The 25,156-nt window shown below is 42.6% G+C and overlaps 1 protein-coding gene across 9 annotated transcripts in view; it reads right to left on the bottom strand.

Annotated features, from left to right (window-relative positions):
* FBXO15 (F-box protein 15) overlaps nucleotides 1-25,156 on the bottom strand; it is a 448,818-nt gene that overhangs the window by 350,518 nt on the left and 73,144 nt on the right. For 5 of the 9 annotated variants that reach the window (XM_078348264.1, XM_078348262.1, XM_002757329.6 and 2 more), the window contains one exon: nucleotides 19,553-23,859. In XM_078348264.1, coding sequence (XP_078204390.1) covers nucleotides 23,590-23,859 — 270 coding nt within the window. In that variant the 3' untranslated portion in view covers nucleotides 19,553-23,589. Of the gene's footprint in view, nucleotides 1-15,357; nucleotides 15,434-16,926; nucleotides 17,214-19,552; nucleotides 23,860-25,156 lie in introns of those variants that run through there. The other 4 variants (XR_013525945.1, XR_013525946.1, XR_013525947.1 and 1 more) reach the window with 2 other exon arrangements.

The raw sequence follows: 25,156 nt of genomic DNA on the forward strand, positions 1-25,156 counted from the left end.
ACTGACACAAGAACAGAAAATGAAATACTGCATATTCTCACTCATAGGAGGGTGATGAAAAATGAGAACACATAGACACAGGGAAGGGAGTACTACACACTGGGGTCTATTGGGGGGAACAGGGGAGGGACAGCGGGGGGTGGAGCTGGGGAGGGATAGCCTGGGGAGAAATGCCAAATGTGGGTGAAGGGGAGGAAGGCAGCAAAACACACTGCCATGTGTGTACCTATGCAACTATCTTGCATGTTCTTCACATATACCCCAAAACCTAAAATGCAATAAAAAAAAGAAATACAAACTACCATCAGAGATTACTACAAACAGCTCTATGCCCATAAACCAGTAAATCTGGAAGAAATCGTTAAATTCCTGGACACTTGCATCCTCCCAAAACTAAACCAGGAAGAAGTTGAAACCCTGAACAGACCAATAAAAAAAGGACTGAAGTTGAGGCAGGAATTAATAGCCTACCAACCAAAAATGCCCAGCTCAAGATGGGTTCACAGCTGAATTCTACCAGACATACAATGAGGAGCTGGTACCACTCCTTCTGAAACTATTCCAAACAATACAAGAAGAGGAAATCCTTCCCAAATCATTTTAGAGACCAACATCATCCTGATTTCAAAACCCGGCAGAGACTCAACAAGAAAAGAAAACTGCAGGCCAATGTCCATGATGAACATAGATGCAAAAATCTTCAGTAAAATATTGGCAAACTGATTACAACAGCACATCAAAAAGCTTATCCATCACGATCAAGTAGGCTTCATCCCAGGGATGCAAGGCTGGTTCAACATACGCAAGTCTATAAACATAATCCACCACATAAACAGAATCAAAGACAAAAACCGCATGATTATTTCAATAGATGCAGAGAAGGCCTTCAACAAAATTCAACATGCTTTATGCTAAAAGCTCTCAACAAACTAGGTATCAATGGAATGTATCTCGAAATAATAAAAGCTGTTTATGACAAACCTACAGCCAGCATCATACTGAATGGGCATAAACTGGAAGGATGCCCTTTGAAATCTGGCACTAGATAAGGATGCCCTCTCTCACCACTCCTATTCAATATAGTATTGGAAGTTCTAGCCACAGCAATCAGGCAAGCAAAATAAATAAAGGATATTAGGAAAGGAGGAAGTCAAATTATCTGTATTTGCAGACAACATGATTGTATATTTAGATGACCCTATCGTCTCAGCCCAAAACCTCCTTAAACTGATAAGCAACTTCGGCAAAGTCTCAGGATATAAAATCAATGTGCAGAAATCACAAGCATTTCTATACACCAATAAGAGACTAACAGTTCACTCACATCATGAGCAAACTCCCGCTCACAATTGCTACAAAGAGAATAAAACACTAAAATACCTAGGAATACAACTAACAAAGGATGTAAAGGACCTCTTCAAGGAGAATTACAAACCACTGCTCAAGGAAATAAGAGAGGACACAAACAGATGGAAAAACATTCCATGCTCATGGTTAGGAAGAATCAATATTGTGAAAATGGCCATACTGTCCAAAGCAACTTACAGATTCAATGCTATCACCATCAAACTACCAATGACAGAACTGGAACAAACCACTTTAAACCTCATATGGAACCAAAAGAGAGCCCTCATAGTTTGAAGTCAGGCAAACTATACTAAAAGGCTACAGTAATCAAAACAACATGATACTGGTACCAAAACAGAGATATAGATCAATGGAACAGAACAGAGGCCTCAGAGGCAATGCCACACATCTACAACCATCTGATTGTTGACAAACCTGACAAAAACAAGCAATAGGGAAAGGATTCCCTGTTTAATAAATGGTGTTAGGAATACTGGCTAGCAGTGTGCAGAAAGCAGAAACTGGACCCCTTCCTGACACCTTATGCAAAAATTAACTCCAGATGGATTAAGACTTAAATATAAGACCTAACACCATAAAAACCCTAGAAGAAAACCTAGGCAAAACCATTCAGGACATAGGCATAAGCAAGGACTTCATGACTAAAACACCAAAAGTATTGGCAACAAAAGCCAAAATAGACAAATGTGCTCTAATTAAACTTAAGAGTTTCTGCACAGCAAAAGAAACAATCATTAAAGTGAATCGGCAACCAACAGAATGGGAAAAAATTTTTGAAATCTACCCATCTGACAAAGGGCTAATATCCAGAATCTACAAAGAACTAAAACAGATTTACAAGAAAAAAAAAAAAAAAAACAAACAAACCCTTTCAAAAGTGAGCAAAGGATATGAACAGAGGCTTTTCAAAAGAGGACACATATGAGGCCAACAAACATATGAAAAAATGTTCATCATCACTGGTCATTAGAGAAATACAAATCAAAACCACATTGAGATACCATCTCATGCCAGTTAGAATGGCGATCATCAAAAAATCTAGAGACAACAGATACTGGAGAGGATGTGGAGAAATAGAAACACTTTTACACTGTTGGTGGGAGTGTAAATTAGTTCAACCATTGTGGTAGACAGTGTGGTGATTCCTCAAGAACCTAGACATAGAAATTCCATTTGACCCAGCAATCCCATTACTGGGTATATATCCAAAGGATTATAAATCGTTCTATTATAAAGACACATGCACACGAATGTTCATTGCGGCAGTGTTCACAATAGCAAAGACCTGGAACCAACACAAATGCCCATCAATGATAGACTGAACAAGGAAAATGTGGCACATTTATACCATGGAATACTATGCAGCCATAAACAATGATGAGTTCATGTCCTTTGTAGGGACATGATGAATCTGGAAACCACCATTCTCAGCAAACTGACACAAGAACAGACAATCAAGCACTCCATGTTCTCACTCATAGGCGGGTGTTGAACAATGAGAACACATGAGCACAGGAAGGGGAGCATCACACATTGGGGTGTGTTGGGGGGGATAGGGGAGGGACAGCAAGGGGTGGAGAGGTTGCAGAGGGATAACATGGGGAGAAATGCCAGATTTAAGTGACAGGGGGCTGGAGGCAGCAAACCACCTTGCCATATATGTACCTGTGAAACAATCCTGCATGATCTGCACATGTACCCCAGAACCTAAAGTACAATTAACAAAAAAGAAAGTAGATGTAACTATTTTCACCACATCCTAATATTCTGTGAGAGACTGTGGGAATGCAATATATTAGGAAAATTATTTGCTTTTTTAGCCAGGAGTCATCTATCAATACCTTACTTTATATTTTCCACGCTCTGTAGAATCTGTTTTTATTTTAAATCGTACTACCACATGGTCTCAATTGGCCTTTATCTTGTATTTTAAATTGTACAGCAAACAAGTACAAACTGTCATCCTCATGATTCAGATTTGACTATCATTTCTATTTTTATTTCTCACAGGACAGATAAGCTAACTAATCGTCCCTCTTTCCTCCTTCTACATTGTCTGCAGTTGGTGGATTGGAAGGCAATTCTACAAATGACAAAAGTGGCAACATCATATATAAGATTCACAGATTAATAAGGAGGCTGATCCTGCAGTTTCTCTAGGTGGATTCCATCCCAATTACATAGGTCTTTCAGAGATCTCAGCTCTGGCTGAGGAATTACTCTAAAGCTACATCCCCAAACCTAAGCTCTTAACTTCTCTGGACACATGCAGCTATAAAGTGTCCTACAGGCAGAGACTTGGGCACAATTTCTAGTATTCATTTGTCTCTAAAAATAACTTGCCTAATTATGCAATGTACTGCTTTTCCAATGGATATTAGTGGTTTGATTATTTGATTCAACTCAGAAGAAGATGTGTAATTGCATTCACTTCCACAAACTCGCTTGGATTTAACATTTGTTGACTGTACTATGTGAAGGATGACATCAGTTCATCACTGCAATTTCTCTCCCTTGGCTAACTTTAATGAAGTATGAAGCTTCATCAATTCAACGTGTTCTCTTCGTGGGCTTTATTTAGCATGCCAACTTGGTCAGCAAGATTCTCTTCTAAACAACATCCTAAAGGTCTTTGAAGTTCTGAAAGTGAACTTCAAAGTTAGAAGGAGGACATGTAACATCGTCAACTCCCTCTCCAGTGCCCAGATGGTTACAATAAACACAACCTCCATGTAGTCACAATGCTTGTAACTTTCTAAAATTGAATGTTTTCAGCTGCATCCCGCCTTCCTCATCCACACATCCACTGTCTTCCTTTAGACACATGCCAGAGGAATTGCTGAGGAGGAGGGAGAGAACGACGCTGTGGCATCCAGCACCATCTGCAGCTGCTTGTTATATATACATCAGATTTCCGATTCCATGATGGGCATACCCAACTTTCTTTCATGTAGAACCATTTCTCTAAGATTCCAACACAGCGAGTGAAAAAATACATGAACCCATTTCAAATTCATAGAAAGTGTCGATTTCCTCACTGCAAGTTGCCTGGAAACTTTAATTTGGGCTCTGAAAATTTAGGCATTATCAAGTTAAATCGACACTGATGGTTGAAAACAATACTGAATCACAGACAGATCTTATTATAGAGCATGATAGAGTGACTATTGCAGGGAGGCAGGTAACAATTTATACCTGCAATGTACTCAGTAAATATTTGTTGAATTGAATGCAATAACTTGGGAAGGAATATGAATAAAAGCAGTTCTTTTAGCTTGCTCCTAGCTGTGGTTTCTCCTGCATTTTTCAGTTTTGAACCCTGTCCTCCACCAGACTTTCTAAGGACATGAATTAGCCCCACAAGGGATTCTCCTCTCATTACTATATGATTTGTCATTCTGTACACTGCACCAATGGGAGAGTAAGCACACAATTATCTACCTCGGGGTGAAGTCCTGATGGCCTTGATTTATGATTCAGAACTCTTATAGAATATTTTCCCAGGAAATTGGCCCTGTTAATGTTTCTGGAGGAAAGAGAGGAGAGAGGGAGTGTGCAGACACCATATATCTTTGTGCATTAGGAGTGTTACTGTGTGTTTGTCAGTGCAAGCTACTAAATCCACACTTTCATCTATTACCCTGCAGGTTTTTATATAGGGGCAAGTGCTGCTGAGTTGCAATCTACTTGTGCCACATCAGAAACTGTTACTTTCATCTCTCACTCACTTCTTTGCAGAACTCCATCTGGGGCTGTGGGACATAAGGACTGTCATCATATTAAGAAGTGTAGAGTTGCTTGCTCAGAGAGTAGTATCATTGCTCAGCATGGAAATGCCAGGATAAACAGCAACCTCTTGGTATTGAGCACCTGAAATGTTCCCCAAGCAGTCTGCATATTCCCCAGTCTAAGGCAGGATGGTCCCTGTCCTGCAGTCAGTGCTACTCTGTCTTACTGCTAAGAGATCAATAGACTCCTTAGCTCAGCCAGAGTGCTGCCTCTGCTCCCACTGAGATCACAGTCCCTGGGTTAGCTTGTGTGAGTCTTAAGGTAGAGAGGATTGGGATGTCCCCCATGTATACAGAACAATGCCTTTCATACCCTAGGGTCTTAATGGGAATGTGGTACACGGATGAATGAATTCATGAATGTAGACCTCTTAGACATATGTTCTGCTTTGTAGCTCCTTCTGCTAGCTTCAGTTTCTCAAGGAGATGGACAATCACTGCTTAGTTGATTCTGGGCCGATACAAACAGGGAAAGTCTTCCCGCCCTGACCAAATATCTATCATTACTCTGGAGTCTGTCATCTAGTCATGACTTTCAAAGGGGGACATTATCTATTTATTCAATAAGCATTTTCTGAGTAAGTCTTATTTATGAGCAAAGGAACAAGTTTTGGGGACACAACAGTGAACACACACTCACCCACCCTACCCTAGGCTATGAACCCTCTTCCCCAAGCCCCTGCCCTCCTGGCTTCGGCTCTCTCAGGGCCATCTCTTGCTGGACTCCCTACCACTCCCCCACTCCCATCCTCCTGACTGTGCCCTACCCCACTCCTCTCACCCTATATGGGGATGAAGAGTTATTTCCTAAAGTGAGGACATTCTCTTGACCTTTCCTCAGCTTTGGTTCTGACTGTGCCCTACCCCACTCCTCTCACCCTATATGGGGATGAAGAGTTATTTCCTAAAGTGAGGACATCCTCTTGACCTTTCCTCAGCTTTGGTTCTGACTGTGCCCTACCCCACTCCTCTTACCCTATATGTGGATGAAGAGTTATTTCCTAAAGTGAGGACATCCTCTTGACCTTTCCTCAGCTTTGGTTCTGGATCATCTGGTGACTCTTGAGCTGTGAGAGGCTGACGAGAGACTCCAGGGTTCTCAGCACCAGGCCCAAGGGCCAGCAGCACCATCCAGGGACCTGTTACAAATTTGGATTCTGATTCCCTGGCAAGACAGCTGAACAGGAACAGCTCAGCTCTTCAGCTCCCAGCAAGAGCAATGCAGAAGGTGGTTCATTTCTGCATTTCAAACTGAGGTACCCAGTTCATCTCACTGGGAGTGGTTATACAGTAGGTGCAGCCCACAAAGGGCAAGCAGAAGCAGGGTGCAGTGTTGCCTCATCCAGGAAGCACAAGTGACTGGGGAACTCCCTCCCTTAGCCAAGGGAAGCCATGGACTGTGCCATGAGGATGGTGCTAGTCAGCTCAGATACTCTGCTTCTCCCACAGTCTTCGCAACCTGCAGACCAGGAGATTCCACTGGGTGCCTATACCACCAGGGCCGTGGGTTTCAAGCACAAACTGGGCGGTCATTTGGGCAGACGTTGAGCTAGCTGCAGGAGGTTTTTTTTCATCCCCTAGTGGCTCCTGGAATGCCAGTGAGACAGAACAGTTCACTCCCCTGGAAAGGGGGCTGAAGCCAGGGAGCCAAGTAGTCTTGCTCAGTGGATCCCACCCCCACGGAGCCCAACAAGCTAAGATCCACTGGCTTGAAATTCTCGCTGCCAGCATAGTAGTCTAAAGTCAACCCAGGACACTTGTGTTTGGTAGGGAAATGGGCATCCTCCCTTACTGAGGCTTATGTAGGCGATTTTCCTCTCACAGTGTAAACAAAGCCACTGGGAGGTCTGGACTGCATGGAGCCCACCGCAGCACAGCAAAGCCACTGTAGCCAGACTGCCTCTCTGATTCCTCCTCTCTGGGCATGGCATCTCTGAAATAAAGGCAGCAGCCCAAGTCAGCAGCTTATAGATAAAACTCCATCTCCCCATGACAGAGCACCTTGGGGGAGGGGCGGCTATGGGTGCCGCTTCAGCAGACTTAAACGATTCTGCCTGCTGGCTCTGAAGAGAGCAGATCTCCCAGCACAGCACTCGAGCTCTGCTAAGGAACCAACTGCCTCCTCAAGTGGGTCCCTGACCCCCGTGCCTCCTGATGAGGAGACACCTCCCAGCAGGGGTCAACCGACACCTCATACAGGAGAGCTCCAGCTGGCATCTAGCAGGTGCCCTTCTGGGATGAAGCTTTCAGAAGAAGCAGGCAGCAATCTTTGCTGTTTTGCGGCCTCCACTGGTGATACCCAGGCAAACAGGGTCTGGAGTGGAGCCCCAGCAATCTCCAGCAGACCTGCAGAAGAGGGGCCTGACTATTAGAAGGAAACAGAAAGCAATAACGTCAACATCAACATAAAAAAATCACCATGCAAAAACTCCATTCAAAGGTCACCAACACTGAAGACCAAAGGTAGATAAAATCCACGAAGATGAGGAAAATCCATGAAGATTTGGAATTTTCAGTACCAAAAGGCTGAAAATTCAAAAAACCAGAATGCCTCTTCTCCTCCAAAGGATCACAACTCTTTGCCAGCACGGGAACAAAACTGGACAGAAAATGAGTTTGACAAATTGCCTGAAGTAGGCTTCAGAAGGTGGGTAATAAACTCGTCTGAGCTAAAGGAGCATATTCTAACCCAATGCAAGGAAGCTAAGAACCTTGATAAAAGGTTACAAGAACTCTAATTAGAATAAGCAGTTTAGAGAAGAACATAAATGACCTGATGGAGCTGAAAAATAGCACAAGAACTTCGTGAAGCATACACAAGTGTCAATGGCCAAATCAAACAAGTGGAAGAAAGGATATCAGAGATCAACTTATTGAAGTAAAGCATGAAAAGAAGATTAGAGAAAAAAGAATGAAAAGTAATAAACAAAGCCTCCAAGAAATATGGGACTATGTGAAAAGACCCAAGATCCCAGGTGAGAGTTTCTGCCACTGACCTGTGGCAAGGCATGGTGCTGCTCTTGCTCTGGAGATCAGGGAACATTCTCCCTCTGCTTCTCCCACCACACCTCTCCCAAGGAGCACTTTCACAGATGTCCTCCAAGGTTCAGGGAACTATGCTGAGCGCTCCAGGACCAACAACCTCAGCTGAGCAGTGCTCACAGTACTGCAAAGGCAGTGGTTTCCTGCCCTCACCTCAACATCTGGCCAGCTGGCCTCCCAGGTGGACATCAGTTGCTGCTATAGGTGCTTGACCCCATTACATACTATATGAGGTTCATCTGCCATGTCAACTTCACTTACAAGTAAACTGGGACACAAAGTGAAGGAACCCACCCAAGGTCACAGAGCCAAAGAAAGGCTGTAAGTGGCAGCCTTGACCTCTAAGCCAGGGCATGAGACAGGAAGCCTCCCAGACCATGAATGTCTCCCAGACCAGGAACAACCCTTGCAGCCCTAACAGAGAAGATGGAGCATTTGAATTTTGCACAATAACATGTTTCCACCCTATTTTTACAGAGGCTGCAGTGTGGCCTACATAGCATGAAGTGTATATATCTGAGGTCATTTAAAAAGGAAAAACCTGAAGATTTGAAGTGTTTCATGTGTGAAATCAATTAAACTGGATGTGGTCATATATTTATTTAGAAAAAGAAATTATATCAAACTATATAAAACATAAAGTATTTGAATATATTTTCCCAAAATTGTGCTCCTGAAATGGTGGGCATGAACCTTTCTGCCTGTTGTATAGAACTCAGAAATGCATCATTGCCTCTGGTAACACACACCAAGTATTTATGGCAACTATGAAAATGTCCTAATTAAAGAGTGCCAGTAGCCAGGTGTGGTCACTCATGCCTACAATACCAGCACTATGGAAGACCAAGGCAGGGGCATCACTTGAGCCCAGGAGTTCAAAACCACTGTGGGCAACATAGGGAGACCCCCATCTCTACAAAATATAGAAAAATTAGCTGAATGTGGTGACATGCAGCTGTAGTCCCAGCTACTCAGGAAGCTGAGGTGGGAAGACCACTTGAGCTGGGGAAGTCAAGGCTGCAGTGAGCCATAATTGAACCACCGCACTGCAACAGAGCAAGAGCTGTCTCAAAAGAAAGACTATCAGTAGATAATGTAGAGACTGTGTAAGCAGCATGCATGGATGGCAAAACTAAAAAAAATCATACTGCAATTACTAACAACAAAATTAAAATGTTATACCCGTATCAAAAATATCTGTAAGTGAAAGACTTTGTAACAAGAATATTAAAATATTTGAATTATTTAGGTAAAGAAGAGGAAAACACTGGGCCTTGGGAGAGAGCAGCCTGCCTGCTCCACTTTCCCCTGGGCTCTACTCAGCTCTAGGCCACCTTGCCTGGAGTCTTTCTGGCCTCTACCCAAAGCCCAACCCCAGCTCTTTCTTTATCTTCAGTTCTCCTCCTACTTGGGTCTCACTCTGCCCACCTCTCTCCCGGCCCTTTGATTTATCTCCTACGTCCTCCTTTCCATACATTTGTTGAGGACTTGTGCTTTGAGATCAGTTGTTATGCTCAACACTCAGTTAAAAAATTGGCTCTACTGAATATTGAAAAGGAAGCTGCATTTTCCCCAGATGTTCTTCCCTTTTTTCCCCCCTCTTTTTGAGTATGCTTTTCTCCCTACCTGGATAGCCTTGGTTTTACAAGACAAAAAACAACCCATATTTCAAGGTGAGGTAGGAGGTGGAGTTTGGACACCAGACCAGATTGAGGACTAACTGAAACAGAGAAGAGGCAAATGCAGCTCTCCTAAGACACGCCCACCAGTGTGGATGTCAGTTTACCACTGCCCCTTTCCATGGCAACAACCTGGTGACCCAGAAATTATGTCTACATAATCTGCCCCATAGTTTGCATGTAATTTAAAGTGTATAAATACGGCTGCAGAAGGGCCTATGAGCAGCTACTCTCAGCACATTTCCTGTGGGTAGCCCTGCTCTGCAGGAGCAGTCACGGAGCTGTAACTGCCACCTTGATAAAGCTGTTTTCTCCTACCACCAGCTCACCCTTGAATTCTTTCTTAGCTGAAGCCAAGAACCGTCCCGGGCTAAGCCCCAAGTTGGGGCTCACCTGCCCTGCATCAAAGGCCCATGGTGACCTTTTCATTTCCTCTTCAGACCTCACCCCCCTTCTTCCCTGCACAAAGCACAGAACTGGGGCACAGCACACATCATGGTCTGCTTCTTTGGTTGTCCATGTCTTTACCTCTTGGAATCCATAGCAGTCAAGGTGTTGCCTTGTGCTGAAAAAGCACTCAATAAATGCCTGCTGGCTTTCCTTCTCAGGGTCCATGGCTATTGTTAAGGGAAGAACAGTTTTCTTGCCTGTGTTTAGAAAGAGTAGCATGAAGTATGAGCAAGAGCCTGCTACTTAAGTGTCAAGTATCAGCTGAAGCTCACAGAGAATGTATACATCTAAAAACCAGAGCTCATACTGAAATCTGAAACAAAGGGCTTACATTCATCTGTGATATGATCCTCTCACCATTTTCACAGGGAGACTAGTGTATTTAAAATAATTGAAGGCAATCCTAAATATTCTGTCCAAAAAGCCATATTTAATTCCTGACACAGGAACAAGTTTCTAACCCATATTCACAGTTAAGGGAATGATTTCTCACATCCACAGATGGGGGTAGGGGAGACTCTGCACACAGAAGTAATATTCCCTGCTGCTATTAGGCTATTCATAAATCATAGTGATTAAAATGCATAGTTATACTTCTTAATTTAATAGCATCCTTGAGGAATAAATGTGATGGAAACATAAACCATGCATCGTCTGCCTCCAGAATAAAACTTTCAACATTTTCCTAATGCCAGTGTGGCAGGTTTTCCATTTTTGCCCCTACATGAAACAAAGTTTTACCATCTGGGGACTGGGGACTTTTTACACAATATAGCTTTGAGAATCCTTTTTAAAAAAACAGTTATAGATGTACCATAATTATCTCCATGTGAAAGAGAAGAGCAAACGCCCACAATTTCAGGTCAGGCATCATGCAGGTCTATTTCAGCTGTCCATGGAGCCCTTACTAAATAGACATCAGCATAGTCATTTTACAGGGCTGCCACAGATACACATCTCTCTGGCATGGCCATTCATTCCACTTAAGCAAAACCAATAATAGGGCAAATTTGCAATTTAGCTGCAAAACAGTGGCCAAAAGAATCTTATTACAAAATCAAAGTACCTTCTTCTGGGAAAATGGGTAGATGGGGTCTATAAATCTGTAAGCAAGCAGACAGTCACTTAGTATCTTATTCCAAGACAACAGCAATTCTTGCCCTAATGCTGCAAAGATCAGTGTGTATTGCACAAACACAAGAACTGGGGCAAGAGAAGACTGTTGGGATGTAGGTTGCATGTAAATAAAAGACTGAATCATTTTTATTGCTGGCTCTAGAATCTAGTTACATCAGAATGTAATAGTAGAATTAATGTAACCATGAACTAAATTTCTCATTTTTAAATATTTTATTGTATTATAGCAACATTAATAAAATTACAAATAAAATGTACTCAGAATCTCATGACTTCAACAAATCAAATTTCATTTATTTGTCCATTATTACTTCTAGTCTCTTATTAATATATCTAACTTTTGCTTAGCTTAAAGAACGCTGCAGTTAAAAGGTATTTGATATTTTAAATCAATACAGAATGTTTAGAATGTTTTAACCTTACTATTTTAACCCGGAGGATGTTTAGGCTTTATCAATAAAAATACTTTTCTGAGAATTAAAGCAAGATTAAATGCCATTAAAGAAACATGATCATTTGATTAACTACCAAGACTGCATAAGTGAATTGTTGTCAGTGTTTCCTTTTCATTGGGACCAATTCTTGTCCATGTAAATTTTGCAACATAAATTTGATTCACTGATTTTTTTTTTATTCCTATAAAAATTTAAATTTTTACCCCATCACCATGTCTGCCCCTGAGCATTTTCTGAAGTGACCATTATTTCTTCCCAGGCTCATATTCTTATGAGAAGTTTTAACTATTCCCAGTTTTATTTTAGATATTTCATTTCCACCAACTCTAATTTTTCCTAATAATGCACCCAACAAACATCATTGTGGCTAAAATGGCAGAGTCAAAATACCTGCTCTCTTTATATATACATTATATAATAAGACTTTCCTTTTGTTTTTCATAGGGTTGATTGTAAATGACTAAGATGTCCCTTACAGCCCTAACTGAGAAGATAGAGCATTGGCTGCTTAGATGCAACACACACTGTTCCTCCAGGTTTTCAGCTGATGCTTTGAGACCCATCTCCTCTTCCCTTTTAAAAACAACTGAGGTGGGGCAAGGCAGGGTTAGACTTACTCTATGAACCCTCCAGTGGGGGGAAATAAGACCCGTGAGTCATATTTTTCTGAAAGTTACTTACAGGCAGGTGTTGCTTCTACGTTGATACAACTTGGAGAGGAATATTCCAGCAAGAGTTATCAAAGGAGAGAGTATGTTTCCTAAGAAAAGTGACAGTCCTATTTCTAAAAAAAGTAAAAGAATGGTTCCCAACTTGAGTGCCCGTCAGAGATGATGGAACATGAAAATACTGCCCATATTGTCTTCCTGAAACTTCCTTGCTTTGCTTTCCACATTTAGGGCATGGTATAAGTAGGCCCACTTTTCTTTCTTCCAGATGGCTATAAAACTGTCCCAGCATCATTATGAAAATGTCCATTCTTCCCTCACTGCTCTGAGATGCCACCTTTGTCATAAAATAGCTGTCCTTCTGTGTCTGTCTGTTTCTGAGTTCTGTGTTCTGCTCCATTTGTCTATTTACTCTTTTCTTGCACCAAAGGGCACTCTTATTTCCTGTAGCATTATAGAAAGACTTCCCATGTGGTAGAGCAATGGGAACCACTTCCCATGTTGTAGGCCTGTCACCTTCTGTCACCAGTTCTTTGTGTTAATATATACCAGTTTCATTGATTTAAGACACAGTTTTTTCAAACGGCCTTTTCTGTTAGGCAGAGTGAGCTTCGTTGCATGTGTTTATTTATGCTCTGCTGAATACCTCTCAATGACCTTTACTTGTGTGTCAAATGTTCATAATGCACCATCCACTGCCCAGAACCATGGGTACACAGGTGGAGATATGGAACAACAGGCCGTGAGCTTTAGAAGCAGGTCAACCCTAGCTTTGTCCAGTCCTAGATGTGCTCCTCTGGCGATTTAACCTCTCTGCTCAACTCCTCATTATAAATGCCATTTTCATACCAATTTCCCATAGTGTTATGGGAGGATTTTCAAAAATACAGGTGAAGCTTGTTGCATAATGCCTGGCACACAATAAGATTCCAATTTTTAAAAACGAAAGCTACTGTTATTATTTCATGGCGAATTTTTCACTTTCTCCCTAGCCAAGATTAAGTCAGTGAGAAATCACAGGTGTTTCATCTTGCATCTCTGGGCACTTTTCTGAACCAAACACCTAAAGATTAATGTATTTTTTATGGTCATTTCACTGACTCAATCATGTGACTGTATGTCAAGCAATAAACATACATTTTCCTTTGGAGCACCTCTCAGAGTTCATTTTTATCATTGCAGGAGGCCAGAAGGTAAAGTGAGAGGGTTAGCACAGGCCAGCTGTCCAGGATGAGGCAGAAGAAAGGGTCTGAGGACCTGCATGTCCTATCCCACATGACTAAAACCTGACAAATCCCCAGTGTTTATATATTTCTCAGGGCATGAGCTCATCTCTGCACAGCATTTTCAGGAACAAACTGACACCCACAATGTCCTGTGTAGCTGCGGTGATGGATGTGTGAGCATGTATCCTGCATCCCTACCAGAGCTTGTGTGTTGTGCTGGTGGCAGGGGACCTGACATGGTTTGTGGCTATGCCTTTAATCTGCTTTGTCCCTAGCCCAGACCAGCCTTTTCTTCTAAGTTATTCCCCAGGAGCCTGGTGAACCCCCTCAGCTGCAGTGGACAAAGGAGGGCTGCCATTCAGCTGCTCTGGAACATGCATTTCATTTCCCCATAGCAGCCCCCATTTCTTTGGGTGTCCTATGCCCCCCCACCTTTGTGCCTTGTGTTTAATTCTCAGTGATCCTACCTCATAGCCCCAGGGGCTTCTGCAGCTCTAGAGGTACCTGGCAGTGACCTGGCTCGTATTCTCCATAGCTCATAGGAACCTGCAGTTATCTCCTGCAGCCACAAGAGACCACAGAAAACTCCGTAGGCTGCAGGTAAATGCCATGGCATTCCACGCACAGAAGGTTCACAGGTGCCTGAAACCAATGCTTTTACATCCACTGTGTTAAAGGCGCAACCTGTTTCCATGACAAGCATTGGCAAAACAGTTTCCATAGATTTTCCCATGAGAACATTTTGTTTCTGAAGAAGTTATGATCATTAGACTTAGGTGGATGTTAATGAAAATAAGAGACAACTATGAAGTTACATATGAAAGTCAACTTTCCAGAGGCTGGTCAGAGCTTTGACCTAATTTTAAATAAGACCAGATTTTCCATCTGAAATTTATTTGAAATAAAAAAACATGTCCCTTTTTTTCTACACTAGTGGTAAGTATGCTTTCCTGTAATGCAAACTTGTTTTCTTTGCCAACTGCATGGTTAAGAGTTTGCACCTGTTACTTTACTTGAATTGATTCAGCTCAAGGAGACCTGCCTCGTGATTTTTTCTTTGTAGTCAAAGTACCCCAGAACAATAATTCCTCTTGCTTTGCAAACAAAAAGCTTTCTCTCTGACAATGGAGTATGATTAGTAAATGCTTTCTTTTCATATATCTGACAACTGCATTTCAACACACACAATATTAAGATGGTCAGCCGCCGCAAAAAGCTAGTATTTCTACTGGGCATAATCTGTGAACATTTATGACACACAGAACTTACATAATGTTAGCATATGTAATCCTTGAGAAATATCTTCCCTTCACCCACTGTTGATTCCTAAAGTCATTAAAAGGAGCAGAGCAAGGCAGCACCTGTAGCTGGTGAAGTAAGCGATACCTAAGGCCCAGGTGGAGTGATTGGGGTGCCTGGTAGAGGAGGCAGGGATTAGAAGGAGTGGCTGGAAGGGAGTTTGTTATTGTATTAGTCCGTTTCCACATTGCTATGAAGAATTTCCTGAGACTGGGTAATGAAGAAAAGAGGTGTAATTGACTCACAGTTCTGCAGACTTAACAGGAAGCATGGCTGGGAGGCCTCCCAGAAGATGAAGGAGAGGCAAGGACCTTCTTCACGCTGTGGCAGGAGAAATAAAGTGAGGGGGTTAAGTACCACACACTTTTAAACCATCAAATCTCGTGAAAACTCACTCACTATCACGAGAACAGCATGGGGGAAACTGGACCCATAATCCAATCACCTCCCATCAGACCCTTCTCCCAACATACGGGGATTACAATTTGAAATGAGATTTGAATGGAAACACAAATCCAAACCAGTATCAGTCGTTTTCTTTTTTTTTTAATGTTGTATCCGTTTAATGCTTGACCTGATTTTGAGGCTAGAGGCTGGTCAGTTCCCTTCCTGAGCAGCTAATTAAGTCCACACCCCAACCAGTTCCCTTATCAGGCTCTCATCGTCAGTGTCCACTATATGCCAGCCTTAATGGCTCCGGGGCCAGGTACCAGACAACTAGGATATGCCCACAGAATTATTCAAGCTAGCCAATCCACAGGGAGGCTGCGAGACCTAGCTAGCCTCCCTCCCCACCCAGCTTACCATGCATAGGCTGTCCCTGCAATGCCAGCTTGCTGTTACCCTGTCCCCAGGGGCAATGTCCCAATGGCCCTATCTGGCAGCCTTCTTTCATTTGGAACTGTAACCAAGAGTTCTTCCCATCATCCAGCTGAGTGCCAGGGTGTTGTGGACATGAAAAGAATCTTTAATCCTATAGGCCAGTGGTTGAGTGTGACGTTTCTGAGCCTGAGTGGGTGTGAAGGCTGCACAAACAGGAGTGGGCACCTTGAGGCATGAGGGGGGCCCTGGTGGTGTGTGGAGGGTCTCCTTGTGGCTGAGCATCTCATCACAACCTATCAGAACCAAAGAGAGGAAGCAAGGCATCTGCAGGAGAGGGGTGATGGGAGATGGAAGAAGGGAAGTCTGGTCTGAGGCATATGGAAACATCCCATCTTTTCTTAGTTACCATTAAAAGAAAGAGCATGTTGATTTGGGAAACAGCATACATGATTCTTGGCTTTTTTCTTCCATTTTTGTGAGTGCAAAATTGTATGTACGAGTCTCAGGAATTTTGCCCCCTTTTTTTGAGACCAAGTTTTGCTCTGTTGCCCAGGCTGGAGTGCAGTGGCATGATCTCAGCTCACTGCAACCTCTCCCCTTCTGGGTTCAAGCAATTCTCATGCCTCAGCCTCCCACATAGATCCTTTCCTCCTTTCTGAGGAGGAAAGAGATTCAGGATGATGGGAGTCGGGTGGGCATGGGAGCTCCAAGCATGCAAAGGAGGAAACAAGAACAAACTTGTGGTGCTGTGTTGAAACTGAAGATATTGGGGTGAATTCACACTTTTCAATATCTACAGATATATTAAGTTGGTGCAAAAGTAATTGTGGTTTTTTTAATTTAAATTAAATTTAATTGCAGTTTTTAATTTTTTCATTAAAAGTAATTTCCATTACTTTTAATGGCAAAAACTGCAATTACTTTTGCACCAACCTAATATAATAGAAAGGATATAACTGAATGTGTGACATACGTATGAGGTGAATACTTACATTCCTGATGCTGTTCTTGGAGAGAAACTGAAGCAGAGATACCTCAGGATAGGAATGAGCATGCCAGGCACACACATCTTTGTTTATAAATACTCTCCACCAGAAAGAAGACATCCTCTTTGAAGAAAGGCTGATTCCAGGGCAGTGGCAGGCAAAGTACAGGATGAGTCTGGACCACCTTATTCCAAAAGGAAAGGAAGTGTCCAGAGAGTGATGAGGACACATCAGAGAACATAGAACACAGAAGCCAGCTCGCCAGGGTTTCTGCCAGTGAGATCTGAGAAAATCTGAGCACAAAAATAAATAATGATAACTGATTACAACGCAATGAGAAAAAAACCTTATGCTATACTGATAGAAACAAATAAATATGTTAAAAGTTTGTTGATGAATAGAACAGTTACCTAGTTTCAAAGTACCTCCCACAAAATAATCATCATGAAGGTGGGAAAAGTAACTTCAGACACCGTTGTCATCCAGGGGCTGCAGGGAACAATTTGGTAAGGGGACAAATTGAAATCCTATGGCCCCTGTTAGACCACAGTGAGAACACAGCACCACTTCTGCACTATTTCTGACAAAGATGCTATATGAGTCTGTGCTATGAAGAAATACCTGAGACTGGGCATTTTATAAGGGAAAGAGGTTTAATTGACTTACAGTTCTGCATGTCTGGGGAGGCCTCAGGAAACTTACAATCAGGGTGGAAGGGGAAGCAAACATGTCCTTCACATGGCAGTAGCAAGGAGAAGTGCAGAACAAAGTGAGGAAGAAGCCCCTTATAAAACCATCAGATCTCATGAGAACTCACTAACATGAGAACAGCATGGAGGTAACTGTGATTCAGTAACCTCCCACAACACGTGGGGATTATGGAAACTACAATTCAATATGAGATTTGGGTGGGGACACGGCCAATCAATATCAAATGCATAACATCAGACAAGCTCATATTGAGGGACGTTCTATTAAATAACTAGCCTGTGACATTCAAAAGTATCAAAGTCGTTAAGAGTCAAGAAGCCTGGTGAGCCATTCCAGAGTGAAGGGAAGGAGAGCCACAGACCACCCAAACACAGCACCTGATCCTGAACTGGACCTTGTGCTATGAGGTCATTGTTGGGACAGCTGGGGAAAGGTGAATGGGGTGTCTAAGCATGAGATCATCGTTGTCAGTTGTGTTGATTTCCTGATTGTGGTGGCTATGATTATGTTATTAGGAGACTATCCTGGTTTGTAGGAAATACACATTAAAGTATTGAGAGGTGATGGGGCAAACTGCTGGCAACTTACTCTCAAATGATTCAATCATTAAAAAAAGTTATTTGAACTACAATTGTAATAGTTCTGTAAGTCTGAGAGTGCTTCAAGAGACAAAACTAAAAATAAATGTCAAACCGAACCTCTTGATTTAAATAAAAAATTGTCTTGGCATTTAGGAACCTGGAGAAAGCTTTTTTTTTGAAACAGAGTTTTGCTCTTGTTGCCCAGGCTGGAGTACAATGGCATGATCTCAGCTCACTGCAACCTCTGCTTCCCAGGTTCAAACAATTCTCCTGCCTCAACCTCCGAGTAGCTGGGATTACAGGAATGTGACACCACACCCCGCTAATTTTGTAGTTTTGGTAGAGACAGGGTTTCACCATGTTGGTCAGACTGGTCTCAAACTCCCGACCTTAGGAGATCCACCTGTCTCGGCCTCCCAAAGTGCTCGGATTATAGGCATGAACCACCGTGCCCGGCCAGAAAAAGACATTTTTTAATGCATCCTAAAGTAGATTTACCAGTTGCTTCCAAACTGCTGAAGTTTGGAAAGCTCTGGTCACCTGAACACTACTAAATTACTTTCCCCTAAGATCCTTTGTTCCATGTCCTGGTCCACTTCCCTTTCTCACACCCTTACTCATAGGACGCCAAGAGCACACAAATGTTACTTCTGCTCAGATTCCCACCACAATCTCCCACCTGTTCCCTCTGCCTTTACATCCTCCTGCACCAATTCATCCTTTGCCATCTATGTGGAAACCACATGTCTGAACAATGAGAGGACGTTTTGGCCAAATGGAGGTGGAGTAGTTAAGAAACAAAATTTTCATTTATATTCTTATTTATATAGTCCTATTACTTGGATGTATTACCTTTGTATATGAAAACAAAGCAAAACATTTAAGAGTTGCCGATCATGTAAAGAATCGAGTCCAACTCTATCTGGACATGCTGGTCCCTTCTCAGCATGGCCCAAGCTGTGGCAAGTCTACCTTCCCCGGGCTATAACCATAGCAAGCCCCTCTCCATGCCCTTCACACAGGGGGCTCTTGCACAACCCCGGGCTCTTGTGAGATGGGAGAATTCTCCTGTAAAGAAACTGGCAGTCCTAAAGAACAGACTTCCTAATACTCATGTTTGGAGATCCCAGTACCAAACACGGTGCAGGGCCCAATTACTCTAGTGTAGCCAACAGTTGACAAGTGGGTCCCCTTGGCAGAGCTCCTGCTGAGCTTCTAAGGGCCTCAGTCTTAAATATGAGCAGACAGCAGAAGCTCCAACAGGCAAGCCTGAGAGCAAGGCAAACAGACTGACAAAGCCTGAATTCCACAAAAAAAGAGCATGGGAAGACGTGAAAACCTTTATTTTTTTATGTTAACTTTTTATTTTGAAAAAATTTCAGGTTTACAAAACAGATGCAAACATATGACAAAGATTTCCCATATGTCCTTCATTCAGACTTGCCAAATGTTGATGTCACATTTTGACATTAAAATCAGGAAATGAACACTGACATGCTATAATCTATAGCCCCTCTTCACATTTCACCTGTGGTTCCATTAGTGCCATCTCCTGATCCAGAATCCCATCTGAGATCACGTGTTGCTTTCATCTGCCCCTCCAGTCTAGGAGACATAGCCTTTTATGACCCTGACACTTTTCAAGAGGAATGTAGACAACAAGTACAAATATAAGTGCAGAGTTTCCTTCAACCTGTATTTGAAGTTTCCCCATGGATCAACCCTGTTAAACATTTTTGATAAAATGCCACAAAAGTGATGCGATGTCTTTCTCATGGCATGATCAGGAGGCAATCTTCTGCCCTTTACTGTGCTGCTCAGCACTGGTTAAGGTACTGTCCTAAGCTCCTTCACTGTGAAGTTCCTACTCTTTCCTTTGTAGCCAACATTATTTTATGGCATAAAACTGACACAAATGTCAATATCTCCTTTTTCATCATACCTTTACCCACATATTTTAGGGCTACTGAAGATTCTTGCCTAAGACTATTACTACTATGTTGTTGCCAAATGGTTATGATAAAAACTTTATTGAAAACTGAAATCAATAACCTAGAGATTTGTGCAGGACTTGGCAAACTACAGCCTGAAGGCCAAATTCAGCTGCTGTTTTTATAAATAAAGTCTTTTTGGAACACAACCATGCCCATTTGTGTACCATCTATAGCTGACTTCACACTACAATGGCACAGTTGAGGAGTTGCAGCAGACACCATATGGCCCACAAAGCCTCAGTTATTATCTGGCCCTTTGCAGAAAAAGTTTGCCAACACCTTTTTTAGAGAAAATATTATTACATTTATAAAACAGACCCAATGCTTTAGAAGGAACTAGGAAACAGAGTTCTTATAAAGTAAAAACCTGATCATCAAAATTAAAAATTCAATAGATGATTAAAAAACAAAAATATTCCATAAAACAGAACAAAAAACTAAAAGACAGAAGATAAGATGGGAAAGGTAAGGCACTCGAGAGAATCAGTCTAGAAAGAATCACAGTTCATTAACAAAAATTAAAGACAGCAGAGAAAGTACTGTCAGATTTTGTAAAAGTCCAGGACTTAAGTACACAAGTTCATAAATTAAAATGACCCACAATGAACACAGAGACCTATTTCAAGGCACATCATCTTGAGATTTTAAGATACCAAGAGAGAAGGGTAAATCCTAAAAGCTTCCAGTGAGCAGAGAAAGAGAGAAGACCACATACAGAAAAAGAAAAGGCAAAGTAGTATTAGATACAGCAACAATGATAGCAACTGTCTTCAAGGTTTTCAGTGAAAACATTTTTCTTCCTATAGTTTGGTACCCAATTAAACTATCCATCAGACATTTTTCAGAAATTCATAGATTCAAAATGTATCTCCCATATCATCTTTCTTAGAAAGACACAGGAGAACGCGTACCACTGAAAGAAAGGATATGAACCAGGAAAGAGGGAGACAGGATTCCATAAAATGGAGGATGCATGCAGGGAACCCCAGAATGGCAGCTTCCCAGCAAGGCTAGAGAGCAAGCAGTTGAGATGGAACTCCAGGGCTGAAGCATCTTGGAAGAAACAAAAAGTAGAATTTGTAATCTGATATGTTTAAATGTGTTTAGAAATATGGAGGCAAATATAAGAGACAGCTTTAAAAAGCTGAATATTAGTAGGTTAGACATGTGAAAGGTACGTTGGGGCAGGGGTGTCTGCTAGCATCATTCAGTTGTGTGTGGCATGCACACCTGTTTTGATGAGACTGGTAAAAGCACCAAGGCTTTATGAGCACTGCCTCTACCTCGCCCTTTCCCACTGCTACCCAGTAAACCTCCCTGCCAAGGTGAACTCAGATGTTACTTGAGATGTAAGGGACTCCCAGAATCATCTGAGTCAAGAATTGGTCTCTGCTTCCTTCGAGATCCCATAGCTGCTGGTATATCCCTATAGCAGTTTCCAGTGGTTCAATAAATAGTTATTGAGTATTGACAATGGAGCACCTGGCATGCTCCTAGGTGCTGGAGATGCAGCAGTGAACCAGAAGTCATCATTGTCCCTGCTCACAGGACTAGCAGTCTGGCAGGAGATGTTCACATCCACAGAGCTCCACTGTGCCATCCCTGAGATCCTTGCTTCCCTCCTTCATCCAAACATCATTAAACAGTAGGTAGAGAACAGGGCTTCTTCCCTGGCTCTACTATGTTTCCAGTATTGTCAGGACACCTAGTCCCTCACAAAGGGGGTTCAGGGAGTCTTCAAATATTTTCTCATGGTTGTATTCCAATGCAACTCTGTAAGTGGCACTCAGCATCCCTGGCATCTCCTGACTCCTGGTCCTCATCTGGGCTCACTGCTCAAGCCAGCACCTACCTCCTGCCTCCCCTGATGCTAACTCAGCTGGGGCAGGCACTCCACCTTCCCTCTTTGGTGACACCATGAAATAACACAGTCCAGTGCTCACAACATCTGACAGCATTTCAAACTCCTCTCTTCCTAAGGACCTTGGCCCAAGGTTGTGGAGCGCAGGAGGGTGGAGGACAGTGTCAGCAGCACAAATCGTTTTTACTCTCACGTTTTTTTGGGGTAAGAATGTAGTATCTGTTCCCTATCTTCACTTGATTGCTGTCTTCAGGCTCTTTATTCAGCACTCTCACACGCTCACATCATACATACACCTCCAAAGAGGAAGTATCCAGGTCACTAAACAGGAGAATAATAAAACACAGAGAGGGGCGTGTGCTCATGCATGCCTAAGGAGGAGGAACACTGCAGGACATCGAAACTTTAAAGCAGGCAAGAAAAATATAATCAAAACAACCTATACAATCTAAAACAATGTAGAACCAAATGCTTTAAAATAACATAGGTGCTAGGTATGGTGGCTCAAGCCTGTAATCCCAGCACTTTGGGAGGCCAAGGTGGGTGGATCACGAGGTCAAGAGATCGAGACCATCCTGGTCAACATGGCAAAACCCCGTCTCTACTACAAATACAAAAAATTAGCTGGGCATGATGGCGCGTGCCTGTAATCCCAGCTACTCAGGAGGCTGAGGCAGGAGAATTGCCTGAACCCAGGAGGCGGAGGTTGCGGTGAGCCAAGATCACGCCATTGCACTCCAGCCTGGGTAACATGAGCGAAACTCCGCCTCAAAAAATAAATAAATAAATAACATAGGCTTAGATAAATATCACCCCTATTTGAACCCTGAGCATCTGTCAATTTTCTTAAAATATTTCCGCAGAGGAAGTTTCGACAACTCATCCATGTCTATCCCCACTCACACAGAGCTAGTGTCCCCACTGGACTTGTAACGTGCCTTGCTCTTTTAAGTTATAACTTCCTTATGATGATCTCAGATATATCTTTCCTTGTGCCATTGGTCTATTTAACTTTATTAAACACTAACATGGTTGATGAATGACATGAATATATTACTTTCTAATTCTAATGAATACAGTAAAGTTTATATTAATATTTAAGTATATTTTTTCATTTGGGCTTCTTACCAATAAAGAAAAAAAAAAGAAAAACCCTTATCTGTAAGCACGCACCCCGCCCCACACGCGCACGTGCACGTGCACACACACACACACACACACACACAGTGATCACATGATCATTTACTTAAGTAGAAGTTCTTAAATTTTTAACCAAGGGCAGAAGAGAAGTAAATACCTTTCTTCTTTTTATATAAAGTTTCATTGTTATTTTTCTTCTTAAAATTTAGCTGAATCCTTTGAACGTTAACTTAAAAATGACCCGCAAATAATTTCTAATGTGATATGAAAGGTATCACACAGCACTCTGCAGATTTCCTTTATTTTAACTTTCAACACTAAGAACAAAGCCAGTCAGTCAAAAACAAACAACTGAATAACAACAACAACTTGCCACCTACTGCTAATATTCAGTTCCAAACCAGTGGTTGATTTTTGCAACACTAAGGTAAAGGACCAGGCTGACAATAAAGTATTCTTCGGTCTCTCTGATCCACACCAGCTCCACGTGCACTCTTCCCTCTGCATCGACATAGTCCACGCTGTACGTCTGTCCCAAGAGGCTAGGGCCGTCAGAGGGTGTGGCAGGCAATCTCATGCACACTGGGGAACTGAAACACCAAAAGGGTCTCCCATGTTCATCCAAAAGAGTTACGTCCATCATAGAACAACTCTGCAAAATAAACACAGATTGACAAGGATTAAAAAAAAAAGGCTGGCCGGGCGTGGTGGCTCACGCCTGTAATCCCAGCACTTCGGGAGGCCAAGGCGTGCGGATCACGAGGTCAAGAGATAGAGACCATCCTGGCCAACACGATGAAACCCCATCTCTACTAAAAATACAAAAAAAATTAGCCAGGTTTGGTGGCACGCGCCTGTGGTCCCAGCTACTCAGGAGGTTCAGGTGGAAAAATCACTTGAACCCAGGAGGTGGGGTTGCAGTGAGCTGAGATTGCACCACTGAACTCCAGCCTGGCAACAGAGCAAGACTCTGTCTCAAAAAAAAAAAAAAGGCCAATCAAACCTGATTTATATCGTGACTCTGTAAAACTAACTAGAAATGTTGCATGTGGCATCAAAATCCAGGCTTTTCATGGCCTACTTTATATCCTAGACTATAGTTGTGTGTTTCATCACTTAATATTCATTCTCAGATATATAAAGGAGAACCCAAAGTTTTCAGTTTAGGACTTAACTCAGAGAAATGTGTCATAAATATTGACCCTGTCCTCATGGAACTTAAAGTCCAGAGGCTACAGAGGTGACACAAACCACACCAATGACCGGTCAGTGCTTCCAAGCATGAGTCACTGCATCACCCTGAAGAGCAGTGTGGGTGTGCTCCTGGGTCTTCACTGCCACTGCCAGGCCCTCCCCTCTTCTGAGAAACCTCCTGCTTCTCTGAGACTCCAGACTGCAGCTCTGCACCCTTGCTCCATGCCGGTCTCTGGCATGTGCCAGACTCCTGTCTGCCTGCTCTCATTTCTGGGACTCTGGCACCAGTCCTGCTGTCTGTCTCTCCCTCTCACTCCCTCCCAAGTCTTCCAAGACTCACCATCACCCCAAGTGATCACAACATCCATGGGGACCTCGGTGGAGCTTCCAGTATCCTGGACTCTTAGCTCCTGAGCTATTCAACTCCATGATCTCCTCCTTGACTTGACCTCAGTTATTCACTCTCATGACGCATCACTTTCTGGAAGTGGTCCACTTCCACTATCAATGCCTCAGGCACCGTGTCTTCTAACTGCCACCCTTCATCTTCCAGCTGACTCACTGAATGACTTCCACTACAACTGTACTTCTGATTCACCCAGTGTTTTCACCCTGTAAGCCATGACCTATTAGTGCATCCTGAATTACATTTAGTAGGACACAACTTTATGTCAAAATAAAATGAAACAAAATGAAAGAGAACACAGCACGCACTGCCCATAGTTGTCATAAACGTCATTTCATGAACGCTGTTT

The sequence above is a fragment of the Callithrix jacchus genome, chromosome 13 (genome assembly GCF_049354715.1).
Source record: "Callithrix jacchus isolate 240 chromosome 13, calJac240_pri, whole genome shotgun sequence".
NCBI lineage: Eukaryota > Metazoa > Chordata > Mammalia > Primates > Cebidae > Callithrix > Callithrix jacchus.